A 22,461-nucleotide genomic window follows, 5' to 3' on the forward strand; every position below is an offset into this window, starting at 1 on the left:
CCTTGGAACCACTGACCAAAGGCACTTGCAGAGCACAGGCTCCACAGCGACGCGCGGAGAGCACCGGGAGATGCTCCTGCAGCCTCCACTGTGTGTGCAGAGGACCTCGCCCGCATAAACGGGCCGCTTCTGACGGGATCCACCATCCATCAGACTGAATGCACGTTTGAATTTAATTACTTTCGGGTAGTGAAGAGGGGCATGCTCTAAATCATCCCTGCCCTCTTGTCTGTTGCCTCCATAACCAATGATATGCATTTGGGAGCCATCAGGCAGGGTAGACCAGTGATCGGCAGCCTTGGAAGAAGGCATAGGCTGGAACCTGTGAACTTGGGCCTCGTTGGCACGTGCTACCAGGTGGCCAAGGTTGAGAACCCGGGGGAGCAGGGATTAGCACAGCAGGGCAAACGTACCCCTACATAATTAGAGTAGTAGACTCCGGCTGGGGTAGCCCCAGACAGAACAAGTGGTTCCTAACCTTGGCTGCACACTGGAATCACCCCAGAGATGCTGCCATAATTGGTGTGGGCGTGGAGATGTCTAAGACCTCCCAGGTGTCCCTAGCGTGCAGCCGACGAGAGGCTCGCTGGGCTGGGACGAGCTGGGGCCTGACTGTGTGCCAGCTGCATGGATGAGGCAGTCTCACAGCACACCCCGCCAGCCCCTGCCCACGAGGCCGCCGGGATAGCTGGGTGAGGCCTGGGACCGCAGCAGGAAACCGCAGATGAAAGTACGACCCTGATGACATGTCTCTCTAACCCAACTGTAAATCACTGAGGAGGCGCAGGAAAAGCTGGGAGCCAAAAAGATAAAGTTGGTGCTTCCTTTTCTTATCAGATATCAGGGCCTTTATTTCTGTCAGCTAGATAAACAGGAGCCTAAGTGAGCTACAGTCATCTTGTTTGGATCAGACCACCAGGCACACAAGGGGCAAAGGTCACCACTGTCCCCTTCCTGGCGGGTGGGACCCAAGTGTCTTTACCAGCTCTCTCAGGGTTAGCAGCTCACCGGATCCTGTGGGAGTTGGTTTGTGGGAGAACCGGCTTCCATCAGAGGAAGCACATGCCACTGGGTGCCCATCACGAAGGCAGCCCAGCTGTTCCTTACCAAGGGGGACATCTCCATCAGTGTACACATACCTCTTTGGGGACCTACAGGGCAGGAGAAAAGAGCATGTCACCTGAGGGTGCCGTGGGCCTCCCTTTGTGCCCTTGTGTCCCTCCCCACATCTGGCCCACAGACTGTGCAGTCCTGGGCCACTGGGAGGAATTCTGTGCTAAAGTGAGTCATCAGCATTTCTGAAACTGGAAAGTCACTGGTGAATTTTCAAGGCCATCTGTAGACTACTGAGCCCTAGAAATCCAAAAGGAAAAAAAAGGTTCTACTTTATTTTCATATTGTATAATCTACCAGGATCCCAAATGTTTGAGGAGTACTAACCTTGGGGTTTAAATGAGAACTAACATCTTACAGACCTGCAGACCTGGCCTCCAGATCAAGGGCTTGGCCAGAAAGGGGTCTCACTCAACTCGAGACATAATTTAATCACCATTGGCTACAGGGATTGGTCCAGGAATAGGCACGTGACCCAAGCTGAGTCCATCACAGACTTCTCTAGTATTTTCGAATTGGAACTAAGGGAAGGGGCCCCCTTGTTTTATGTGGGTGATATTAGAGAGACTGTGCAGAAAGCCAGACCAGGAAGATGGCATTGACACCAGAGGGGAGATGTGAAGAGAAAGGGTCCTGAGAGCAGGCACGTCCCGTCCTAAGTATCCCTGTCCTTCCCTGGGTTTGGTGACATGAGCTGGTGAATTCCTTTTTCACTAGTCTAGGTAGAGTTACGTCCTATTATTTGCAAATGGAAATGGTGATGCCCACAGGAGATACCAGATGCAGAGTGGGAGCCCTCCCATGCCAGAGAAGACTCCGAAGAGGGTTCAATCCCCCCTTGTCCTTTTCCTACATTTGCCCCCTCCCAAGCAGGCTCTTTTGACCAGAAGAGCAGGAAGGGCATTGTTTGTGGCTTAGGTCTGTGGGCAACTGCCAACTCTGAGGGAAAAAAATTAGGGAAAATTTGGATCAGCTGGCATCCTCACTCTGGCACCCCCGTTTATAATTGGCAGCAGAGGTAGAAAAGTCTGCAGTCACTGTCACTCCTCTAAGTTTGCATCTAAAGCTAAAATCCCCCATGCAGAGGCCCCAGCTGTCTGGGAGAGCAGAGGTCCTGGGGGATCGGCCTCCCAACCGCCTTCACCCCCTCAGCAGGGACTCTCAACCACCTCAGCTGTCTTTGCATTCACCCCGCCCACCGCCGCAGGCAATATGCCCTGAATCCACTGCCAAGAGTCCCCAGGCAGGAACTGAGCCAGCAAGCCAGGCTTCAGGTGGCACAAGTCCCCAGCCGCAGCATCCAGGCCGGAGAGCCCGCCAGCCTCGCCCACTGACGGATGGAAAGGGACAGTCACCTTTGAAATGCAAGATCCTGAATGCAAATGACAGGCCTGTGTGGCAGGAGCCTGTTGTCTCAGCAGGAAGATAACAGGGGAGAGAGAGGAGGCCAGACAAGCAGGGCTTTTCTTTGGGGGTTTCTGGCTGTTCCTCAATCAGTGTCAGTTTTCCCACCTCAGACCAGACTCCAGTTTGCAGACAGTTAAAGCCAGAAGAGGCAGTTCCAGGGGTCAGAGAATGGTATCCTTTGCAATCCCTGCATGCCCTCTCTCCAACACCAGGTACTTTCTACAAGCCCAGGCACTGCCTCTACCCTCAGACACTCCCTACAGGGCTGTACACCTTCCTCACCCTAACGTTAAAGTGGCTGTGTTCACAGATGTCATGCTCCAATTTATATGCCTCTGGCTATAAGAAGAAGGTCCACGGATCACATCCATGGGGTTATTTTATAAGCAGCTGTAAACTAATGTCTGAAAAATTGACATGCCGTATATATTATTTACGAGAGCAAACGCCATGCCCACAAAGCTATTTCCGTGTGTTAGCTCACGTCCCTTTGAAAGAATGCTTTGTTGATCTGGTTATAGAAGGTAGAGCTGGTGGATGAAGAGCTGGTGGCCACAGTCCCCATTCAGCCCACCCTTTGGCCATGCCCGCCTCCTGCCTGCTCTCCCAAACTGTCACTTCCTCTCCAGCTGTCAAGAAGCACAGGGTGTCCCCTATGGCTGGAATGTTCTCCCTCGTCCACCTTTGAAATCCAGCTCATTTTTTGACGCCCTGATCAAATTCTCCTCATCCACGAAGCTATCCCTCTCTGAGGAGACCTCAGCTCACCGTGTTGGTCCCCGTCATAGCAGATCTGACCTGCCCTGTAGTTAGTGAAGTGTGTGTGGTTTTCCCCTCTAGATTGTGAGCGCCCTGAGGGCGATAACCTTGTGCTATTCCTCTGGATCTCAGCTTTCAGCACGGCACCTGGCACGTGGCAGGTGCGCCCTAAAGAAGTGTTTAATTGATATGCATAGGATAAGCGTTTTCTTGGTTTTTTATCCCTATAAGCAAAAAATCTGTTTTGGTGCTACTTACATTCTAGGTGGGGATGGAAGGGATAAGCTGGAGTAGAACTGGAGCTTATTTATTTGAAATACTTTTCTCCAGCCATCAAACAGCGATTATTTTCCAACTCCCATTCCTCCAACACAAAATACACACACATACACACACACACACACACACACACACTAAACTCTAAAGCCCTAAGTTCCAAAATAAGAGAAAGAAAGGGGCTGGAGTTCACATGAGCTTCACAATTGCACTTTTCCTTACTGGTTTCTTATTACACTACTTCTTTTTCATGCACTTATGTATACTGAGATGTTGGGCTTCCAGCCAGCTCTTGGTTTTTCTGATTAGAATTGTATTTTCCCCAAGAAATTCACTTTTAACAAAATTCTATAAAAGCAACCACCATGAATCCCTCTGGAATTCGTTATAAAAAGTCTTTGCCTATGTAAAATAAGTGGATTCCAGTTTGATCCTGGCTAGGCTTGTCAGGACCCAGAGGTCTTGCTTTAACCTACTTGTTAGGCTGTGAAATCTATAGAGGGGTGGTTACAGGGCAAACTGGGGTATTCAGCCACACAGTACAGCCTGAGCCCAGAACCAGCTGTGACCTTCAATCCAGAGACACCAGAACTGAAAATGACCTGGGGATCCTTTCACCCCAGCCCATGCCTCGTGTGTCCCAACAAGTGTTTCAAGGTTGCCCAGGGAGAAAGAGGGTTTGTCTTTGGCTCCCTTCCCCCACTCTGTGATGTCCTCATACTCCTTGTGTCACCTTCTTGGCTCCTGTCCCCTGAGAAGCCTATACCTGGAGAGAGTCTAATAAGTGTAGTTACACTGAACCCTCAATGACAGACAAAGCTTAATGAATTACATGTCTCAGTGTTAACAGTGGAGGTTTAAGCCAAAGGAATGAATCTCTAATTGTGGAATTCAGGCCTCAGTAAGGCCACTGGGGGAGGCATTTTGGGGAGCAAGGAAAATGCTTGATTAGGAACATCCAAACAATAAGAAAGATTCGCTTCAATTGCTGGCCAGAATATTCTGACCAAAGACATCAGGCGTGCCGTGACGGCTGACCCCAGCTCCAGAGTACCTTGTAGACAGCATGGCCTATGCTGAGCATGCCCTGTCCCATCCTCTTCTGTCGCCTGCGATTCTTCTGCATCAGCCCCAGCAGCACCGTGCAGCAGGGTTCACCAGTGCTCTCCTCCTGGTGGTCGTCCACCTCGTCCAAATAGATTTTGAACTGGGGATTGGTCCAGTAAGTGGCTAGAAGTCACTCAGGAGATGGTGGTTCCCCCCAGGGGGGGTGAAGAGATCGGGAAGAACAGAATGAAAGGGAGGAATTTTGATCATCCCAAGGAAAGCATAACTCTGGCCAAACTGTGCTGGGTAAGCAGGCCTTGGCAAGTTTGCTTTACAAGGTGGTCAGCATTTCCTCCTATCTCCCTACCCCACCCACACACCAGCACACACCCCCCACAGCATGTGGAAACTTTACACTTGTCCATTTGATCAACCAGGGCCCAGATATACTTGACGGGATATTCAAGGTCCCGTGGTCCCAGGGCTACACTGGGTCCCCCCGGGAAGGAAACTCCAAGTCTTCTGGGGAAATGATTAACATCTCCCTGTTCTCAGCCTGTGAAGAACTGGCCTGTGAAGATGAACCCACCTCCTGGAGGAAGGAGGTCTCTGGGGGTAAAAGCAGGTCCCTGGGACAGATGAGGACAAAGTCCAGCAAAGACTAGCTACCAAGGAGGGCTCTCCTGACAGACTATAAAAGGATGACCACTCTTGCCCCCCGGGGAAGCCTGTCTGACGGGCCCCTGCTTCAGATCACAGCCCGAAACAGCCATGATTGCTGATCCTCTGTCCATTGATCCAGGGGCCCCACTAGATGGCGCAGCGTTGCAGCCAGTGATGAGACACACTCCCTCAAGAGTACGTCATTTAATAATGCCCGAGGAATAATAATTGGCGATTAAGAAGCATGCCTGCCATACCACCTATGGATATTTTAAAACACTGCTTCATTTCAAATATGACCTTAAAAAAAAAAATCTCTCCAAATAGTGACTGTACAAGCCAAAGCACAGAGAGGGCAAATGGGTCATCCAGGGGCACACAGCAATTCTATGACAGACTCAAGTGGCAGAGTATGATTGAGGAAGATAGGCTTAACAGCCATCTCCATGCCAGGGCCTCAATAATTTCCATAACGATGTGCCCTGGGGGAAGAAAGGGGTGGGGGAAGGAGGGAGTGCTTAGGTCCTCTAGATAAGGGTCCAACCTGATACAATAACAAGGCATTCACAGGTGACCAAGAGCCACTGGTTATTATATTTTCTTAACAATAAAATTACTTATTCAATTCCACCTTCCCAGAACTTCCACTTCCAGATTTTTTTTTTTATCTAAGGCACAAGTGTGTCGATTTTAAAACAAATATCTGTCGATTCCAGAGGAGCCAGAGACAATTCTGTAATCTTCTATACTTACATCATTACCAAAGGGCAGGAAGAGTCCATCTCTTCCCGACAGCTAGCTGACAGCACAGATGGGGTAGCGATTTCGTGCAGACAGATACCTTAGGCACGCCCTACAATTCTGAGCTCCCGAAATGATCCATGCAAATTTCCTACACATTTTCTAAGAGCTTGCTAATGGTGAGCATACTTTAATTTCTCCCAAATGCAACATTACTGCAATCCCTACATTTTTTGTTTACTCCTTAACAGAGCTAGAAGAAGAAAATGGGTCATAAAAATAACACATCCCATTTGTATAACACTACACCATTTACAAAGCGCTTCTGAAGGTGGGTATTATCCCTCCACTTTGACGATTGGGAAATTGAAGCTCAGAACAGGGAAACGACCCTCCCAGGGTCCCAGAGCTGTCGGACCGGGCATCTGGGTGACAGTGGCAGGAAAGGACCACCCTCCTTCCATCTCTGCCGTCAGAAATGGGAGTTCGGGTTGGATGGGGATAATGAACAAGAGACCCGGTCAGGACCCAGGACTGCACCCACATGGGATTTTATTCTAATGCTGCTTCCACGCCCTGAGCACAGGCCTGCGATGAGCTCTGTGGTGAGAACAAGGCCCAGTGCTTACAAGTCGAAGTCAGTTAACAATGTTAACATCAGACCAGGAGGGACGTGGGACCTGGGGATTTGGGAAGTGGAGAGGGTGGGTTTTGCTTTCTTTCATTTCTCCTTAGAGATGTGGGGTTGTTTTTCGGAGTTTCTTCCTCTGCTGCTGCCTCAGCTGATTCAACCTAGGAGGAGCCTATATGTGTAGGTATTAGTGGTCTCCTGCGAACAGGGAAGGCTTCCCACCTTTAATAAGATGAGGGCCCGGGTTAGTGCAGAGGCAGCGGTTTGCGCCAGACTATCCCCACCAGGGAGGGAGTTCTGATGACGACCAGGGGAGCAGACAGTGGCCATTCGCACATCCTGTGTGTGGCCACCCCTGACCCAGGCTGTCTGACTCAGGTGCAAACAAAGCAGAACGTCCGCTCGGATGGATGCGGTCTACTGATACAGTGATGCCGAACCCGTGTCCCTCTAGCGCACCATCAGCCACTGTCCCAGGGCGCAGTGGGTCGGTTGCCAGCCAGCCGGGCCACATGGGGATGGAGGAAGCCCCAGAGAAAAACAAGAGGCCTTGGTGCAGGGTGACAAGAGCATGGTTAGTACGAAGAAGAATGGCCTTGGGGGGCAGGGGGCAGGTGGGCGAAGCAGAGATAGTCTGAACACACAGACGCTGAAGAATGATGTTACCTGAGATCAGGCCCCGGGTGAATGGGTGCAGAGGCACCACCCACCACTGCTGCCCTGACCTCCAAGCCCCAGAGAGAAGCTGCGCCACCAAGGGGTGCCAGGAGCCAGAGAACAGAGTGCAAAGGCACTGTCCCCAGATTAACATATAAGGATGCCCAGCCCTGGGAGGACAAGCCAGGAGAAGGTGAGCACGGCAGCTCCCGCCTCACCTGGGTAGTTCTGGCAGCCGCCGGCAGTGGAGCCCCGTATCCAGCACCCGCTGAACAGAATCAGGTTCCACTTGTGCACCTCCTCGCTGCTCAGGGAGTCCAGGGACAGGTGGCAGATCTCTAGCCCAGAGAACTGCCTCAAGAAATCCGAAAAAGACATCCTGGGGGCAGAGGGGCCGGTGGGCTGTCAGTCGAGAGAGCTGGGCTGGAAAAGTGATGGAAGGCGTGCCCCCTGGGCACGGGACGGAGCAAAGGCAGTGGGCTAACTCGCGTCTTTCCTGCAGCCCACTGTACAAATATGCAGGGGTCATTGACCACATTCCTCACCATTGTTAGGGTCTCCATTTTTCTTAGAGAACCCCCTCTCATGTCTAACCAACCAGGCAAAGAGACTAAACCATAAACTGGAGAGACCCTGGCAGGTAAATTGAACCAATCCACCACCTCCAAGTTCCTTCCTGTTTAAATCTAACTGGTGTTAAAGTGGGAGCCTAGAGATGGCCCCTAAACCACGTCATATTCTTAGCGGTGTCCCTATTATCTTCCTTAGCCCATGGGTGAAGGAAGTTATCTTATTTTGATGCTATGCTAACTCTTGGACTTAAAGAGATAGGAACAGTTCTCCTATTTCACTGGAAAGATATGGAAACTGAGGAAGACAAGCTGATAGCTAATCCGTGTTGAGGCCCACATATCTTGGTTTCAATGCTTTAGACGTACTGGTACGGAGGTAGAACTACTCTGGGGTAAAAGGGGGAGGAGAAAGAAGACCTCCTGGCTGGGAACCGTGTTGAATTCCTGGAACACCTAGAGAGAGCTGCCCACCTGTGAACCAGGAACGGACCCACAACTAAGGGGACAGCATTCCCGCAGATGACTCTCACCAGAACTCTCCAGCCTCGGCTTTCTTGTCCAGCTTTTCTTTCTGCCTGGGATCTACGTAATTCCACTCTAGTGCAATGGGAAAGAAAGAATAAAATTTAAAGTTTTTTTTAAAGGAAGCAGAGGTGATCATTCCTGAAGGGTTCGCTGCAGTGCAAGCTGTTTACTGCAGCTCAACTTCCCCCTGAGAAATGGGGAATCTGAAATGATAGCCGGGGGTGGGAGGGGGGTGTAGCCTGGGGGAAGGGACGGGACTCCATGGGCACTAGCAGGGTGACCCCAGACATGCAGCAGGAACACTGCGCCATGGCTTTGCTCTAAGTTCACTCTCCAGGCAAGTTTTACACTCATGTCTGATTCAGCCCCCCAGGCCCTGATCACAAGCCTGGGCAAGTCCAAGGCAGGAGCTGTGAGACTGGCCGTCACAGGCCACTCCACCCCTTCTCAATTGGTGAGACGTCCTTCTGGCTTATCTATCAGTCTGAAGTGAAGATACTGTGAGAGGGTCTGAGCATCTCTGGGCACATGAACATGGTCCCCTTCCTGAGCCTGCAAAATGACAATCAGGCCCAGTTTTGTGACAATTTCCATGAAGTAATGTCACCCTGTGAGGCCTCCTGCTGGCGGCCTTTCCATGGCAATACCCACATAATTTGTTGAAATGCCATTTCCAGCTACCTGACCTTTAAGAAGTTAGGTTTTCCTGAAATACGTATGTAACGCTAAATAACTGAGCAGTATCCAGATCCTTCTTTAAATAATCCCTCCCCTCATTGCTTTCAGCACAACGTGAAGACCTCCCCGTCGCTGCATAAAAGCTGGGGCAGAGCCAAGCCCAGCCTCTTCCTCCAGGGGGGCTCTCAGGACCCCTAGCAATCAGGGAGGGGAGCACCCAGGGCCTATTTAGTTCATGGAAATAGTCATTGGATCAGACCAAACCCCAGGGGCTTCCCTGGTGGCGCAGTGGTTGAGAATCCACCTGCCAATGCAGGGGACACGGGTTCGATCCCTGGTCCGGGAAGATTCCACGTGCTGCGGAGCAACTAAGCCCGTGCGCCACAACTACTGAGCCTGTGCTCTAGAGCCCGCGAGCCACAACTACTGAGCGCACGTGCCACAACTACTGGAGCCCGCGCTCCTAGATCCCATGCTCCACAACAAGAGAAGCCACCGCAATGAGAAGCCCGCACACCGCAACGAAGAGTAGCCCCCGCTCTCTGCAACTAGAGAAAGCCCACACGCAGCAACGAAGACCCAACGCAGCCAAAAATAAATAAATAAAATAAATAAATTTATTTAAAAAAAAAAAAAGAGCCAAACCTCAGAATGTGCTTGTTACAAACAAAGATTAGGGGACTAGCTGGAGAATATGAGATCTGACCTAAATCTCCCAGTTAGTTTCTTGAAACTTAAAAAAAAAAAAAAAAGTTTTAATTTAAAGACATTGGGCTGAGACTAGGGATGTTACCTCAGAGAAGCAGTGCCCTCCTCCCCCAGCAGCCATGGATAAACACCCCCGGCTGCGTCTCCAGATGGAGCCTGCGGAGCTTGCCTGTCGTCACCTCACACCCCTGGACCTGTCCCAGCCTGTTAGGGACTGAGCAGCATCGGGGAAAGGAGATAAAGTCATATAAGCCCCGTAAGCAGCTTGGGAAGCAGCTGCTGCTTAAAATGGCCGAAACCGGGGTTTCAATTTCATTCAGCCATGACATCCTTTTGGGGCAGTTGGCAGAACTAAGGTTTTGGGCTTTGCTCCATCATAGGCAGGAGAATGAAAAATCTTTAATATAAGAGGCGATCCATGGCCCCGGGGACATGTGTTTCTTCATGACACAAACCTGAAGGGAAGTACCAGTTACGAGCACTAATGATGTGTGATTAGTTCATAAATGTAATAAAGTTCCCTTCCAAAGCCCTGGTGGCATCATCAGTGTGGGCAGCACGTATGAGATACATACGAGGCTTAAGGATGTGCTGGGGAAGCGAGTTGTTATTATGACCATTCCCAATACTGGTGTCTCTTCATCAGTGACACTGGCCAATTCTCCATCCTTCCCCAGCGCCGACCTGCCTCCCCCGTGCCAGCAGTGCTAACTAGGATGGAAACTGGGCCGTGCTCTCTCCATCCTCCTGTACCACGGTGGCATCGATTCCAGGGCACAGCTGTCCCAGGACACCACAGGAGGCCTCTGTGTCCAGGCCCCATCTCTGACTGGCTGCCACTCTCCACTGTGAGAGGTCTGGGCCCCTCCGTTCATTAATGGCTTTGTCGGGAGAGATCAACACCCGCCCGTAATGAGCTCTGGGGGAGCGGGCGCCACTCCCATTCATCCTCACTGCCTCTGGCGGCCCATGGCTCCTAGGATCCAGTTCCTCTTTCTAGGCACGTTTCTTCTTGATGCTGAGGGGTTTGGCCTTTGTCAGAGTGACCAGGCTTTGTGGAGTGGAAAGAATCCGATCGAGACTGATGGGTCTCACCTTTGGATGACCGCGGTGGTAGGTAGAAAACAAGCCAACCCTCCGGCGCTCAGCAAAATTCCACTGAGCTGCCAAACTTGCAAGTGCCAAAGCAGAGCAAGGAATCGAAGACTACAGCTGAGTGGATTTTGTTTGGCTTTTCCCCACCTGGAACCATCTAACACTCTTTTCTGAACAGGCCGTGTGGTTTGTGGACGGAAAGTGCTGCCCAGAGTACTCCACCGTGGGTCTCACGATCGCTGCGTGTTTGGATGATGCGTTCCCGCAGAGGGAGGTGAGCACGGGCGGAGGGAGGAAGGAACCTACTCATCGCTCCAGGCCCCCATCCATTCCACTTCGCCCCACGGGTTCCGGAGTCTGATCAGCTTCTCTGGATGGCCCCGGAAATCCACCTGCAAGGGCCACAGACAAAGGCAACTGAATCACCGCGCGTACCCCTGCTGCCCTGTGTTCATGTCCTCGCCTGAGCGGACCCGCATTCCATTCCTCAAATGCCCCTGAACAACCACTTCTATTTTCTTTTAACACATGTTTTCAAGCCTTAGCTAACTACTCTATGTTCCACAATCTGGTTGAATAAATAGTAAGTCCAGCATAAAAACAAGTGTCTATCTGCTTTAACTTGGATTAAAATTTGATAGTTGACTAAGACTGACTCAGGTCTTAATATACGAGACCTATTGATAATCAGTGCCTCCAACAAATACTAAGAGCAGAGCAGTTAGCATTTTTTGAGCAGGCAGTATGAACTAGGCATGGAGCTGGGCAGTTCAGAGGCATGATCACCTCATTTAAACCTCACCACAGTCCTATAAACTCGGTGCTGTTATTATCTTCATTTTCATCTCTCTCAAAACTCTGAGACCCAGAGAGAGTAGATATATGTATATGTATAACTGATTCACTTTGGTGTACACCTGAAACTAACACAACATTGTAAATCAACTACACTCCAATAAAAATTTAAAAAAACAAACAAGCAAACAAAAAAACCTCTGAGACCCAGCCAGAGGGGTTGAGTTATCCAAGATTACCTGGTTAGTAAGTAGTAGATGCAGGACAGGCACCCAGGCAGTCTGTCTCAAAGCCCATAGTGGGAAATCCATACATCCACCTTCCCCTATCGTCTACGGAACACTCACCAGGAGCCCCCATGTGTGCCTTTGCATACACGTGCAAACACAATGGACCGTTCTGCCTTCAGTGTCTGACCTTCCTTTGTATCCTCCGTCATGCCCTCGCCCAGTGTTTACATATACATGCTCAATTCATATTTGGGAATTGACTTCATTAAAGAGTGTATTTGTGAAGCACAAACACACGTAATGAACATGCATGCCTTTTTAATAAATAACAAAAACTGAGACAACCACTGCATTTCCTTTTTTGCCTTGGCCATCAGGAAACCCAAAACAAAATTAATTTCTCAACTGGAGCACTGTCTTTAGCCTAGATTGTCTGGTGTATTTTACCTTTGTTGTATGGTTTTATTGTGTCTATGCTTTTCATTGTAAACCACTGCACATCCTTTTTGGAGGTAGGCAGACTGTAGTAAATAGAAATAATGAAAAGTTCAGCCCATACTTTCTCCTTGGGTTGGAATGTAAGGAATACTTACGTTCCTTCCCACTATCACACCCCAGCTTGAAAGTTGGGGCAGGTTTTACTGTCGTTTCCTCTTTGGAGATCCTATGGGTTTCCACTGCTTTACCTGTACAAACATACTTTTTTTTTTTTTTTGCCATATAACATACAGTAAGATATATTTTTTTAATGCTTTTCTTTTTTTTCAATTTATTTATTTTATTTATTTATTTTTGGCTGCATCAGGTCTTTGAAGCTGTGAGCGGGCTTTCTCTAGTTGTGGTGAGTGGGGGCTACTCTTTGTTGCTGTGCACGGGCTTCTCATTGTGGTGGCTTCTCTTTTAGCGGAGCACGGGCTCTAGAGCTCAGGCTCAGTAGTTGTGGCACATGGGCTCAGTAGTTGTGGCTCACGGGCTCTAGAGCGCAGGCTCAGTAGTTGTGGCGCATGGGCTTAGTTGCTCCGCGGCATGTGGGATCTTCCCGGACCAGGGCTCGAACCCGTGTCCCCTGCATTGGCAGGCGGATTCTTAACCACTGCGCCACCAGGGAAGCGCAAACACCCATCTTAGAATGAGTGTAGATCTAACTGACAATTTCTACAACTTTCCTCCAAAACTTCGTCCCTCTTCCTGGTCACATCGCAGAGGATAGCCTGCATTTAGTTAGAACCCATAGAGCTGAAGCTCAAAGAGGTTACGTTATCCATCTCTGAGTGTGTAAGAGGTAGGAGGGCCCTTGTAATAAGCAAGAGCTGAGTGTGGGTCGGTGCCAGGGGCTCTGTGCCACCAGAGATGCTGCACCTCAGCTGGGCAGGGAAGGGCCAGGTGGTGATTCCCTCTCTTTCTCTCATGGATGCCAGGGATTTATGGTCATATCATTACGCATTGCCCTTCCATCTCCCCATGCCCAGTTTTACCTCTTTGACTCCAGTGACAGAGTATGCGTGACTCTTAACCAGCTTCAGGCTGGTGATGGCTTCTGCTGCAGCTGCACTGGAGACCTGAGTTGAGAGTAAAGTCCACTCAGAGTGGTTGACCCTGACCTTGTTGGGGCCAGTCCTACAATGCTTTCCAAGGATATGCTACACAGCTACAGGGCCCCAGTGCAGGGTTGCGGGGGCGGGGGGCAGGCGCAGCAATTAACCTCAGGTAAACAGAGCTCTCTCCATCCAAACCCTCTTTGATCAGGCCTGCCTGCCAGTCCTGGAATATGACTTACCAGCCTTTGAAATGACACAGGAAGCGGGAAGCCATTTATTCTTCAAGAAGGACCCCATGCTGCCTGCAGAAGACTAATTATCCGTGACAGTTGTCTGGACTGGCCCTGGTTCACCAGTGGCGGTGGGTGTCCCCAGGGTCCCTCCTCAACAGCCCCGCCCCCTCCCCAGACCCCACGTCACTTCTCCACCAAAAATACACATATCCTGCTGGGGTTTTTATAGAGAGGAGAAAGGGGGATTGCTCTTGCTTTGTCATTCACGTGTGTGAGATCACCAGGTAAGGGTCGAGAGAAGGAGAAAGAGCAGGTGGAGGGGCAGGTGACAGCAGACCACGTGGCTGGTGGCCTCCAGGCTCTGGTCTACACACTACCATGGAACCGCATACAGCCAGCCCCCAGACAGGGTACCACCCCTGGTTCAGAACCTCTTCCCTTTTCTTCAGTGATCTCAAAGCCCATCATGTATTGTGAATCACCCTATTTGTTTTCCAAAATCCCAAGATTACTTAGCAAAAGAGGGTAGCAAAGGTAGGGCCTAGGATCCAGGGATCAAGTCTGCGTTCTTAGGGCAATTCCTGCAGTACTAACGGGGCTTAACACTTAGAAATCCTATGGTTTCTGAGTTTATGAGACCAACTCCAGTTCCTACCCATTAATTAGGTCTTCCCACCGGCTCCCATGTGCTAGGGACAAATATGTCACAGGACTTGCCCTGTAAGTCCTAGACTCTGCTCTGGCCCAAAGCCTTCCCAGCCTCTAGCCTCTGTCCAGTTCCTTCCCTACCACACATGGGGAGGGGCAGCAAAGAGAAGCCGTCCCGGCTCACATCACTGGAGCAGGCCAGCAGAGACCCTGCTCGGAGGGCCTTCCGGATGATCTGAAACAGACTGGCTGGTGGCTTCTTCAGCTCATAAAACTCAGAGATGCCACCTGTGAAATCCTCAAACCCCTCCACTGTGGACCCTCCAGCAAGAGCCTCATAAGAACTGTTGAGCCTGTTGGAAAGAAAAAAGAATACGTGCGTCATCCAGAGCCATTAGCAACCCCAGCGAGGGGACCACATGGGATGGGGTAGGGGCAGTGCTAGGACATAGTGTGGTCTGGAAGGTACAGGAGGGCCTTTGCCAATTTTGTCTGTGTGCCAGGGAGGGGCTTAGGCACAGTTTCACGTAGCCAGCTCAGCACTTTGCCAGGAGCAAATCTCAGATCACCTCTCACCAAGCCATGCGCTCTTATAAAAACCAAAGTGCAATCTTTCCAGAGCTGACCTTGAATTCTTGGGTTTCTGGGGGTTGGGGGCATGGGTAGGGATGAGGGGGACCCTCCCTCAAAGCTGAGAGGCATCCCTTGGGGTTTGCTTTGGGAATAGGGCTGGGAAAGAACAGGGGTTGCACAAAAGGGTACCAGTCAACGAAACTAACTCAAAGAACCCCAAAGAAGACTTTGAACATTGAATGCCAGTGAGAAGGAGAATGACTCCCAAACAAAGGGTAGAGACTTTGATGAGTTTGGGATCTAAGTACATTTGCTTTATTCTTCTTCTTTGTCATTCTTTTAAAATTCACATTGACCTAAGAACTGACTTGGGGGTTTGAAAGAGGACAAAGCTGAGACACCAAGAAGCTAAGTTGTGGTCCCAGTTCACTCATTCATGTGGGACAGAGCTGAGCTTTTAACTCGTAGCCCAAATTTCTGTTTCTCTTAGTTACGGAGGGGTACTTTGCATGGGGTGCAGGGGCTGGGAACGATGGGCATGGCACCCAGAGGCTGGGGAGGGGCAGGTAAAATCCTCCAAGGAGACTGCGGAGCCTCCCAGGTCCTCCCTGCCCCACTTCCTTGGCGTAGGCCTTCTCCAGCAGCGCACCCCAGAACTCACTGCCTTCCTCGGAGTACAGGAAGAGCAGCTCCCCGTCCTTGGTGGGCAGCCTGTCGTCCACCACCACCTCCACCCACTCGCCGTACTGCCAGAACTGCGGGAGGGACACACAGAGCCCGTCCACAGGGCTGAGCTGAGAGGCAGAGCCGGCGTCCTCAGTGGACCTCAGAAGGACCTCAGTCTGTGCTGATCAGTGTTCCAGCCTTGGACCTTTAATGGACTCCTTAAGAGCAGGATCCGTGCCTTACTTACCCGTGCCCATAGGAGACGCCGGCAAAAGCAGGAAACATCGAGTCCAGTGGCTGAGCTTGTGGATGAGAAAACTTGCATCACGCAGTGGCAACAGTGACGCTGAGTGATGCCACTCGGGCTCCCATCTCCTGACCCTCACTCCAAGGTGCCTTCCTCAAGGCCTCATGGCCTGGGGGAGACAGGAGGGGATGGACGTGTGGATGACTGGATGGACATGTTAAAGCAAAGTTTCTCAAACTCAAGCACGCATCAGAATCCCCTGGAGGGATTATTAAAACCTAGGCTACTGGGCCCCAAGCCCAGATTTCTGATTCTCAGCATGGGTCCCAAGACTATGGAAAGTAGTGTCAAGGGCCGTGAGCAAGGCAGGATACCTGAAAATGAAAGATCGCCCTGTAGTTCTCCTGGAAGCTCTGGTCCCTGCGGACCACGCAGTAAAGCAGTTCTCTTCATTCAAGGTGGGGGAGGCAATGGCCGCCAGCAGCCAGCAGTCACCTGCACCATGTCATGGGGGACACACACTGGTCAGGCCAGGCCTGCAGGGTCCCTGCTTCCTCTGACCCTCACTGGCCCATTCAATCCAGAGTCACACGACTCCCTTCTGGGTCAGATAGTCTGGGACTCTTTTCCTCAAGTGTCTGAAGGTCCTGCTGCCTCCTTGGAAGTTCTCAGTTCCTCCTTCCCCCGACCTGCTACATGCTGACCATTCCACATGTCCTAAGCTCTCAATCAGTGGAGTAGAAGGTGCAAAGAAAGAAAGGAAGAAGCAAAAATCATCCTCTTTGATTCCTTAATAACAACTTTAAGAAAACATTTGGTTGGAGGAAACACTGAAGCTATTTGGCCAGCTCAGGATGCATGTGTGTGTGTGTGTGTGTGCGTGTGCATGTGCGTGTGTGTGTGCATGTGCATGTGTGTGTGTTCCTTGCTCCGCTTGACCTTGGATAACGGAGAGTTGCCTCTTCGTGTCTGTTGGAGGACTGCCCTTTTATGTTTCAGAGCTCACCACAACAGCTTATAACACTCCTGAGATATTGATTAGCATGAAAAGATCATACTTTTAGTCAGAAGAAATAAAAATCAAGAGAGGTTAAAAATGTTAGGGCTCAGTGTTGGTCACTTTGGAGATCCAAGTAAATGCAGAAGAAAACAGAAAACTGCTTTCTGTACAAGTTGGGACCCCCCAGACCCGTGCCTCTGAGCGGTACCTCCACGGAAGGCACCATTATCCCCCGTGGTGTCGACTTCAAAAGATTAAGCACAGCCCCAGACACCCTTTACAGACCTTAGCATCCTGTGGTGGATCTATCATCCTGGAATTGATGTAAATTTGTCTCACATCTCATTTATAGGCTTCTTCTACAACAATCTCTGAGATCTCAACGTCCTTACGTGTGCTGCTCATCGTGTGAAGAAGTATTTCATCTTACTGGCCCGACAGCTGCCTCTTCCCAGTTTCACTCCAGAGCCCTACCTCTAGGAGTTTAGGGTTTGGAGACAAGTTTCTCCCATTCCTATCCCAATCAAATGGCTCCAAAATCCAGCCTGTGTGTCTCAGCCTTCACCTTGTCCACAAAAAAAAAATCTGAATCTCTTCACTGTATCTTCAGATAAAAGCCCCTTCAACCATTCAGAGACCCTCTGAGGACCTCGTCTAACTCTCTGTGATCTTTCCACGCTGTGGCCCAAGCTGCACACGTAGTCCAGGATGAACACACCACGGTTCTCTCAGGCGTGGGCTGCCTGAGCAAGTAGTCAGTAAACTGTGACACAGGAACCCACTTCTGAGGATTCATCATCTGCTCAGTACGGCTCCATCACCAGGTTATCCTAGAAAACCCTTTGCTCTATCTGCCCTCATCTCTCTCAACAGAGAGGTTCATGATTTGGTCCCAAATGAATTCCTTTCCCTCTTCCTTTCCCCGACCAGAGAGACCATATTCTCTCTCTCTCCGCCTCTCACACGCAGTTAATTTTTGAAGAGCTTTTCTGACCCAGAAGCCAGCCCTGCCCCTGTCTTCTGCTCTCACTGACAAACGCCCTCCTCCCAACGGCAGTGGGCCCCCAGGTGGGACCAGACCCGGTAGCCGGAGGAGATAAGAATTGGTACAGCAGGCACAGGACTGTGGCTTCTCACTAAAGAAGACTCAAGGGGGGCAGTACCTCATTCAAAGGCAACTTCCAAAGAGTGGATAAAATAACAGGTTCTCTCCTCTCACTCCAGCCTTCTTCCCGTCAACACCTGTGATCACCTCTTTCCTGTGCTCAGAAATCTTCAACTTCTCCATTGCTTAAGAACAAGATAAAAAACTAACAGGACATCAAGACCCTTCACAATATGCCTCCCCCCTACTTCCCCAGCCTGCTTCCCACTGTCCTCCCACCATGAGTCTGATCTCCAGTCGAACTCGATCTGCACACACCATGCCCTGGTCTTTTCCAGCACACGCTTTCACCCATCCATCCCCTCGGCTTGTAGAGTCCTTGCTGCAACACCACCCCCTTTCCCCTCCTCCACGAAGCCTTCCCTGATGCTTCTCAGCCTCCAGCCGCAGGTCACCTCTTTTTCTTTGTGTTTCCTAAAGACCTTGTTTATAGTTCTCTGCGCACAAGCTGCTTCCCAATCCAATCCCTGACCCACTTCGGCGTCCCGTGTGCTCCCTCCTCAGAGCCCCCAGCGCCTTCTTGGGCCACTAGAACAAGACTGTCTCTGCAAGCTCTTCCTGCAGAACAGGGATGTGGGTTCCCCGTCCTGGCTTCCCCAGCAGGTGGCTGACACATAGTAGGGGCTCGATGACTGTTTGATGAATAAAAATAAATAAGTGCAGAGAAGGACAAATATCATATGATGCATATCACTTACACGTGGGATCTAAAATATGATACAAATGAACTTACCTACGAAACAGAAGCAGACTCACAGACACAGGAAACAAACTTATGGTTCCCAAAGGGGGAAAGGGGGAGTGGGGATAAATTAGGAGTTTGGGGTTAGCAGATACAAACTACTATATATAAAATAGATAAACAATAAGGTCCTACCATATAGCACAGGTAGGGCAAGATATTCGATATCTTGTAATAAACCATAATAGAAAAGAATATGAGAAAGAATATATATATATATATATATATATATAAAAAACTGAATCACTTTGCTGTGCACAAATATTGTAAATCAACTATACTTTAATAAAAAATGAAAAATGCTTAAAAACTTATGTATTTATTTTTTCATCATCTTTTAAAAAAATTATTCATTTATTTATTTACTTTTGGCTGTGTTGGGTCTTCATTGCTGCGTGCAGGCTTCCTCTAGTTGCGGCGAGCAGGGGCTACTCTTCATTGCCGTGTGCGGGCTTTTCATTGCAGTGGCTTCTCTTGTTGCGGAGCACGGGCTCTAGGCGCGCGGGCTTCAGTAGTCGTGGCTCACGGGCTCTAGAGCACAGGCTCAGTAGTTGTGTCTCATGGGCTTAGTTGCTCCGCGGCATGTGGGATCTTCCCCCGGACCAGGGTTCGAACCTGTGTTCCCCGCATTGGCAGGTGGATTCTTAACCACTGCGCCACCAGGGAAGTCCCTTAAAATTTTTTTTTAGGTAAATATGTGACCAAATGAATCAATGACTCATATTTTGTTCCTGTGCAAATCCCCAACAGCACCTACATGTTTGCACCTGAATCTCCCTGGTGTCTGGAGATGTGGAGCCCAATGAGGACATGTGTTGAACCTGACAGGGGCCACCTAAGCCAGCACCAGGGGCCCCTGCCTCTAGAGCTCGGGGGTAGAGGGAGATAAGGGAAGACGAGGGCAGAGGCGCAGGCCTCTGGGGAGGGGCAGATGACCGGGCTGCAACCCTCCCTGCGACAGGTGGCCTCTCACAGAGATCAGAGCAGCACCTGCCCTCATGACAAGGTGCAGTCCTGGTTTTCTTCTGATACTGGCGTTCTTGCTCCCACACAGCTGCTTCCAACAGCCCACCTGGAATATCCCTTAGACATTAAAATTCACGGCACACACAAAGTGTCCCTCAGTTGCTGACATCAAAAGGGGCGGCCCAGCTGGAAGAGAGTTTAACTTTCTCTTCATCTGCCTCACTGTTGCCATTTCCCGGAATCCACCTGGCTCTCAGGGCCAACCCAGAGCTGCAAGGAGACGCAGTGCGTACACGGGCTTTGGGATGCCTGCCAGGGACTCCATAAGGTGTGCACGCACTGTCATCACAAAGATGCTTTCTCTAAGGCACAGATCCAATGAGCGTGTTCCTCTCCTGAGAGCTCTCTTGGGAAGACAGATATTTATGCCGTCGCTCAAAACATTTCAGAAACGTGTTTGGGGATCTCTCTGGATGCTTGTACACATTCATCACGTTCTCCTCCGTGGACACACGGCTTGGACCTTGAGCATAAGTTTAATTTCCAAAGGCAACTGGGAGGCTTTTGGATCTAAGGTTGGTGGTGAATAAGGTGGACAGAAAAAGCTGGGAAAGAGTCCTGATGGGCAATGCCCTCCTCTCCAGCCACCTTCCAGCAAGGGCGGGTCCTGGTTAGAGCGCTGGCTGACCAGGGAGCTGGAGGGGGAGGGTTTTGCGTCACTGACCTTACGGGGGGTCTGCTGAGCTTTGTTCTTCCTACTCCTTCTTCAGGTTATATATGTAATGGGTTTAACATTTATTAAAGTCATAAACTGGTTTATTTTTTTTACTCCACTGAAATAACGGTCCCCCCGATCTCCCCACCCACCGCATCAGCAGGCTTCAGGGCTTCTAGTAAACAGCAGGCAGACCCCAGCCCCTACAATGAAGTCTTTGCTCTGCTCTGTCAAAAACGCATTTTAAGCCAATCAAGAAATAATAATCCTGAGTCAGGTTTTCTTAAAAATAAAACAACTCTAAATTCAAATATTCCATTTACATGTTATCAAAGCTTGATGATCTAAACACCTAGTGTTATGATAAACCCTAGGCAGCAAGAACTTGGGCTATGACTTAAGAGAATTTTCCAAACATCAGGGGGGAAAGTGGAGATGCTTCTGGACTACAAGGAGGAGAGAGGACGGGAAAAAAGATGAAAGGTCAGACATTGGAACTGCTTCCATCGCCCCTCTTCCACCTTGAGGTTGAACAATGGCTGGAGCAGGAACAATAGCAAAACCACAGAGAGATTAAAGAGGAAGCCAAGGCAAAGAGGATTTATGCCCTGCTTCCCATGGGGGACACGGGAAGCAGAATAAAAATGGCAACATGGAGTGCTCAGGTGGAGAGAAGGTGAGAGAAAGTGAGAGAAGGTGGTAAAGAGCGCCCCCAAGTCTCCCTCTGCCGTCAGATAGTGACTGAGCTGAGGGCAAGGAGGAGAAGGCAGGTCAATCCCACCACAGAGGCCATGGCGACCGCGTGGCTCAGGACCAGGCCGGAGGCGTGACAGCACACTGAGTCGGGCCTCGATCAGCCAGGGAAGGTCCACTGGACCCTGACAGCACCAGCAGAACAGACCACACCACACGCTAGTCCCAGGAGACCAGTGGGACCCAGAGGACAGCAGCGGGCACCCAAGGGCCAGCCACTCTTCTCCCATAGGCTGGGGGAGGTTCAGCCTTTCCTTCCGTGCCGACACTGTCCTGGGGAGACCGGAGAGGGGCCAGCCTTGAAGGAGCAAGAAAGCCCCCAATTGGAGTGGCTGAAGGAGGAATATTTATCCGAAAGAGACAAGAACCCGAAACAGGCAGAGGCAGAAAATACCTTTTATTGGCCAGTTGACGTTTCCCCCCAACTCATGGTCAGTGCCAATTGGGGTTCCCCAGCAAGCCGAGAGCAGTCGAGGAAGGTAAAGAATGCCATGGTGATTGCACATCTGAAGGTAACGCAAAGATTCTGACCTGCTACTGTGTGCTTGCTTTCCAAAAATCCATCTTTAATGTTTTCTCACAGCTGAGGCCTCCTTTGTCCCCTCTTCGCGGTAAGGCGGCTGCAGTGTTTCACACTCAGGCTGCTATTTTTGCTCTGCCCATTAGTGCCAAGCAATCACCAAAGCCTCCCTCCTCCCCTCCCTCCCGTGGGCGAACCTGCCTTTTCCAGTCCTCAGCATTCAGTTCCTGCCTTTTTGACGACATTAAAACACATACACACAGACTTGCGGCCGTACTGGCCTTGTTGACAATTCCTATCTCTCAGGCTAGACCGAGAGCTGACTGGAGGCCCCGGCACAAAATGCTTCCCTGAACGAAGTCTTGTAGGTAGCAAAGTGTCAGATGGGATCTGACAATTCATACCCTAATTACCAGCAAGAAAGTCTCATGGCTTAGCCCATTTTGCAGTTGATATCTCGAACAGGGAGAGATAAAACAGCATACATTAATACTGTATAAGACTAGAACCAGGGGCTTCCCTGGTGGCACAGTGGTTAAGAATCCACCTGCCAATGCAGGGGACATGGGTTTGAGCCCTGGCCCGGGAAGATCTCACATGCCGCGGAGCAACTAAGCCTCTGTGCCACAACTACTGAGCCTGCGCTCTAGATCCCACGAGCCACAACTACTGAGCCTGCGTGCTACAACTACTAAGCCTGCATGCTACAACTACTGAAGCCTGTGCGCCTAGAGCCCATGCTCCACAACAAGAGAAGCCACCACAGTGAGAAGCCTGCGCACCGCAACAAAGAGTAGC

At 50.4% G+C, this 22,461-nt stretch overlaps 1 protein-coding gene across 1 annotated transcript in view; it reads right to left on the bottom strand.

Annotated features, from left to right (window-relative positions):
• The window catches only part of CAPN8 (calpain 8), an 82,588-nt gene that overhangs the window by 25,458 nt on the left and 34,669 nt on the right, over positions 1–22,461 (bottom strand). The window contains 10 exon segments of the mRNA XM_082390058.1: positions 1,140–1,151; positions 4,610–4,785; positions 7,513–7,673; positions 8,397–8,471; positions 11,179–11,264; positions 13,373–13,456; positions 14,501–14,660; positions 15,502–15,644; positions 16,177–16,248; positions 16,251–16,297. Of these exon segments, the coding sequence (XP_082246184.1) occupies positions 1,140–1,151; positions 4,610–4,785; positions 7,513–7,673; positions 8,397–8,471; positions 11,179–11,264; positions 13,373–13,456; positions 14,501–14,660; positions 15,502–15,644; positions 16,177–16,248; positions 16,251–16,297 (1,016 nt within the window).

The sequence above is a fragment of the Balaenoptera borealis genome, assembly GCF_965194805.1.
Source record: "Balaenoptera borealis genome assembly, chromosome: 1".
NCBI lineage: Eukaryota > Metazoa > Chordata > Mammalia > Artiodactyla > Balaenopteridae > Balaenoptera > Balaenoptera borealis.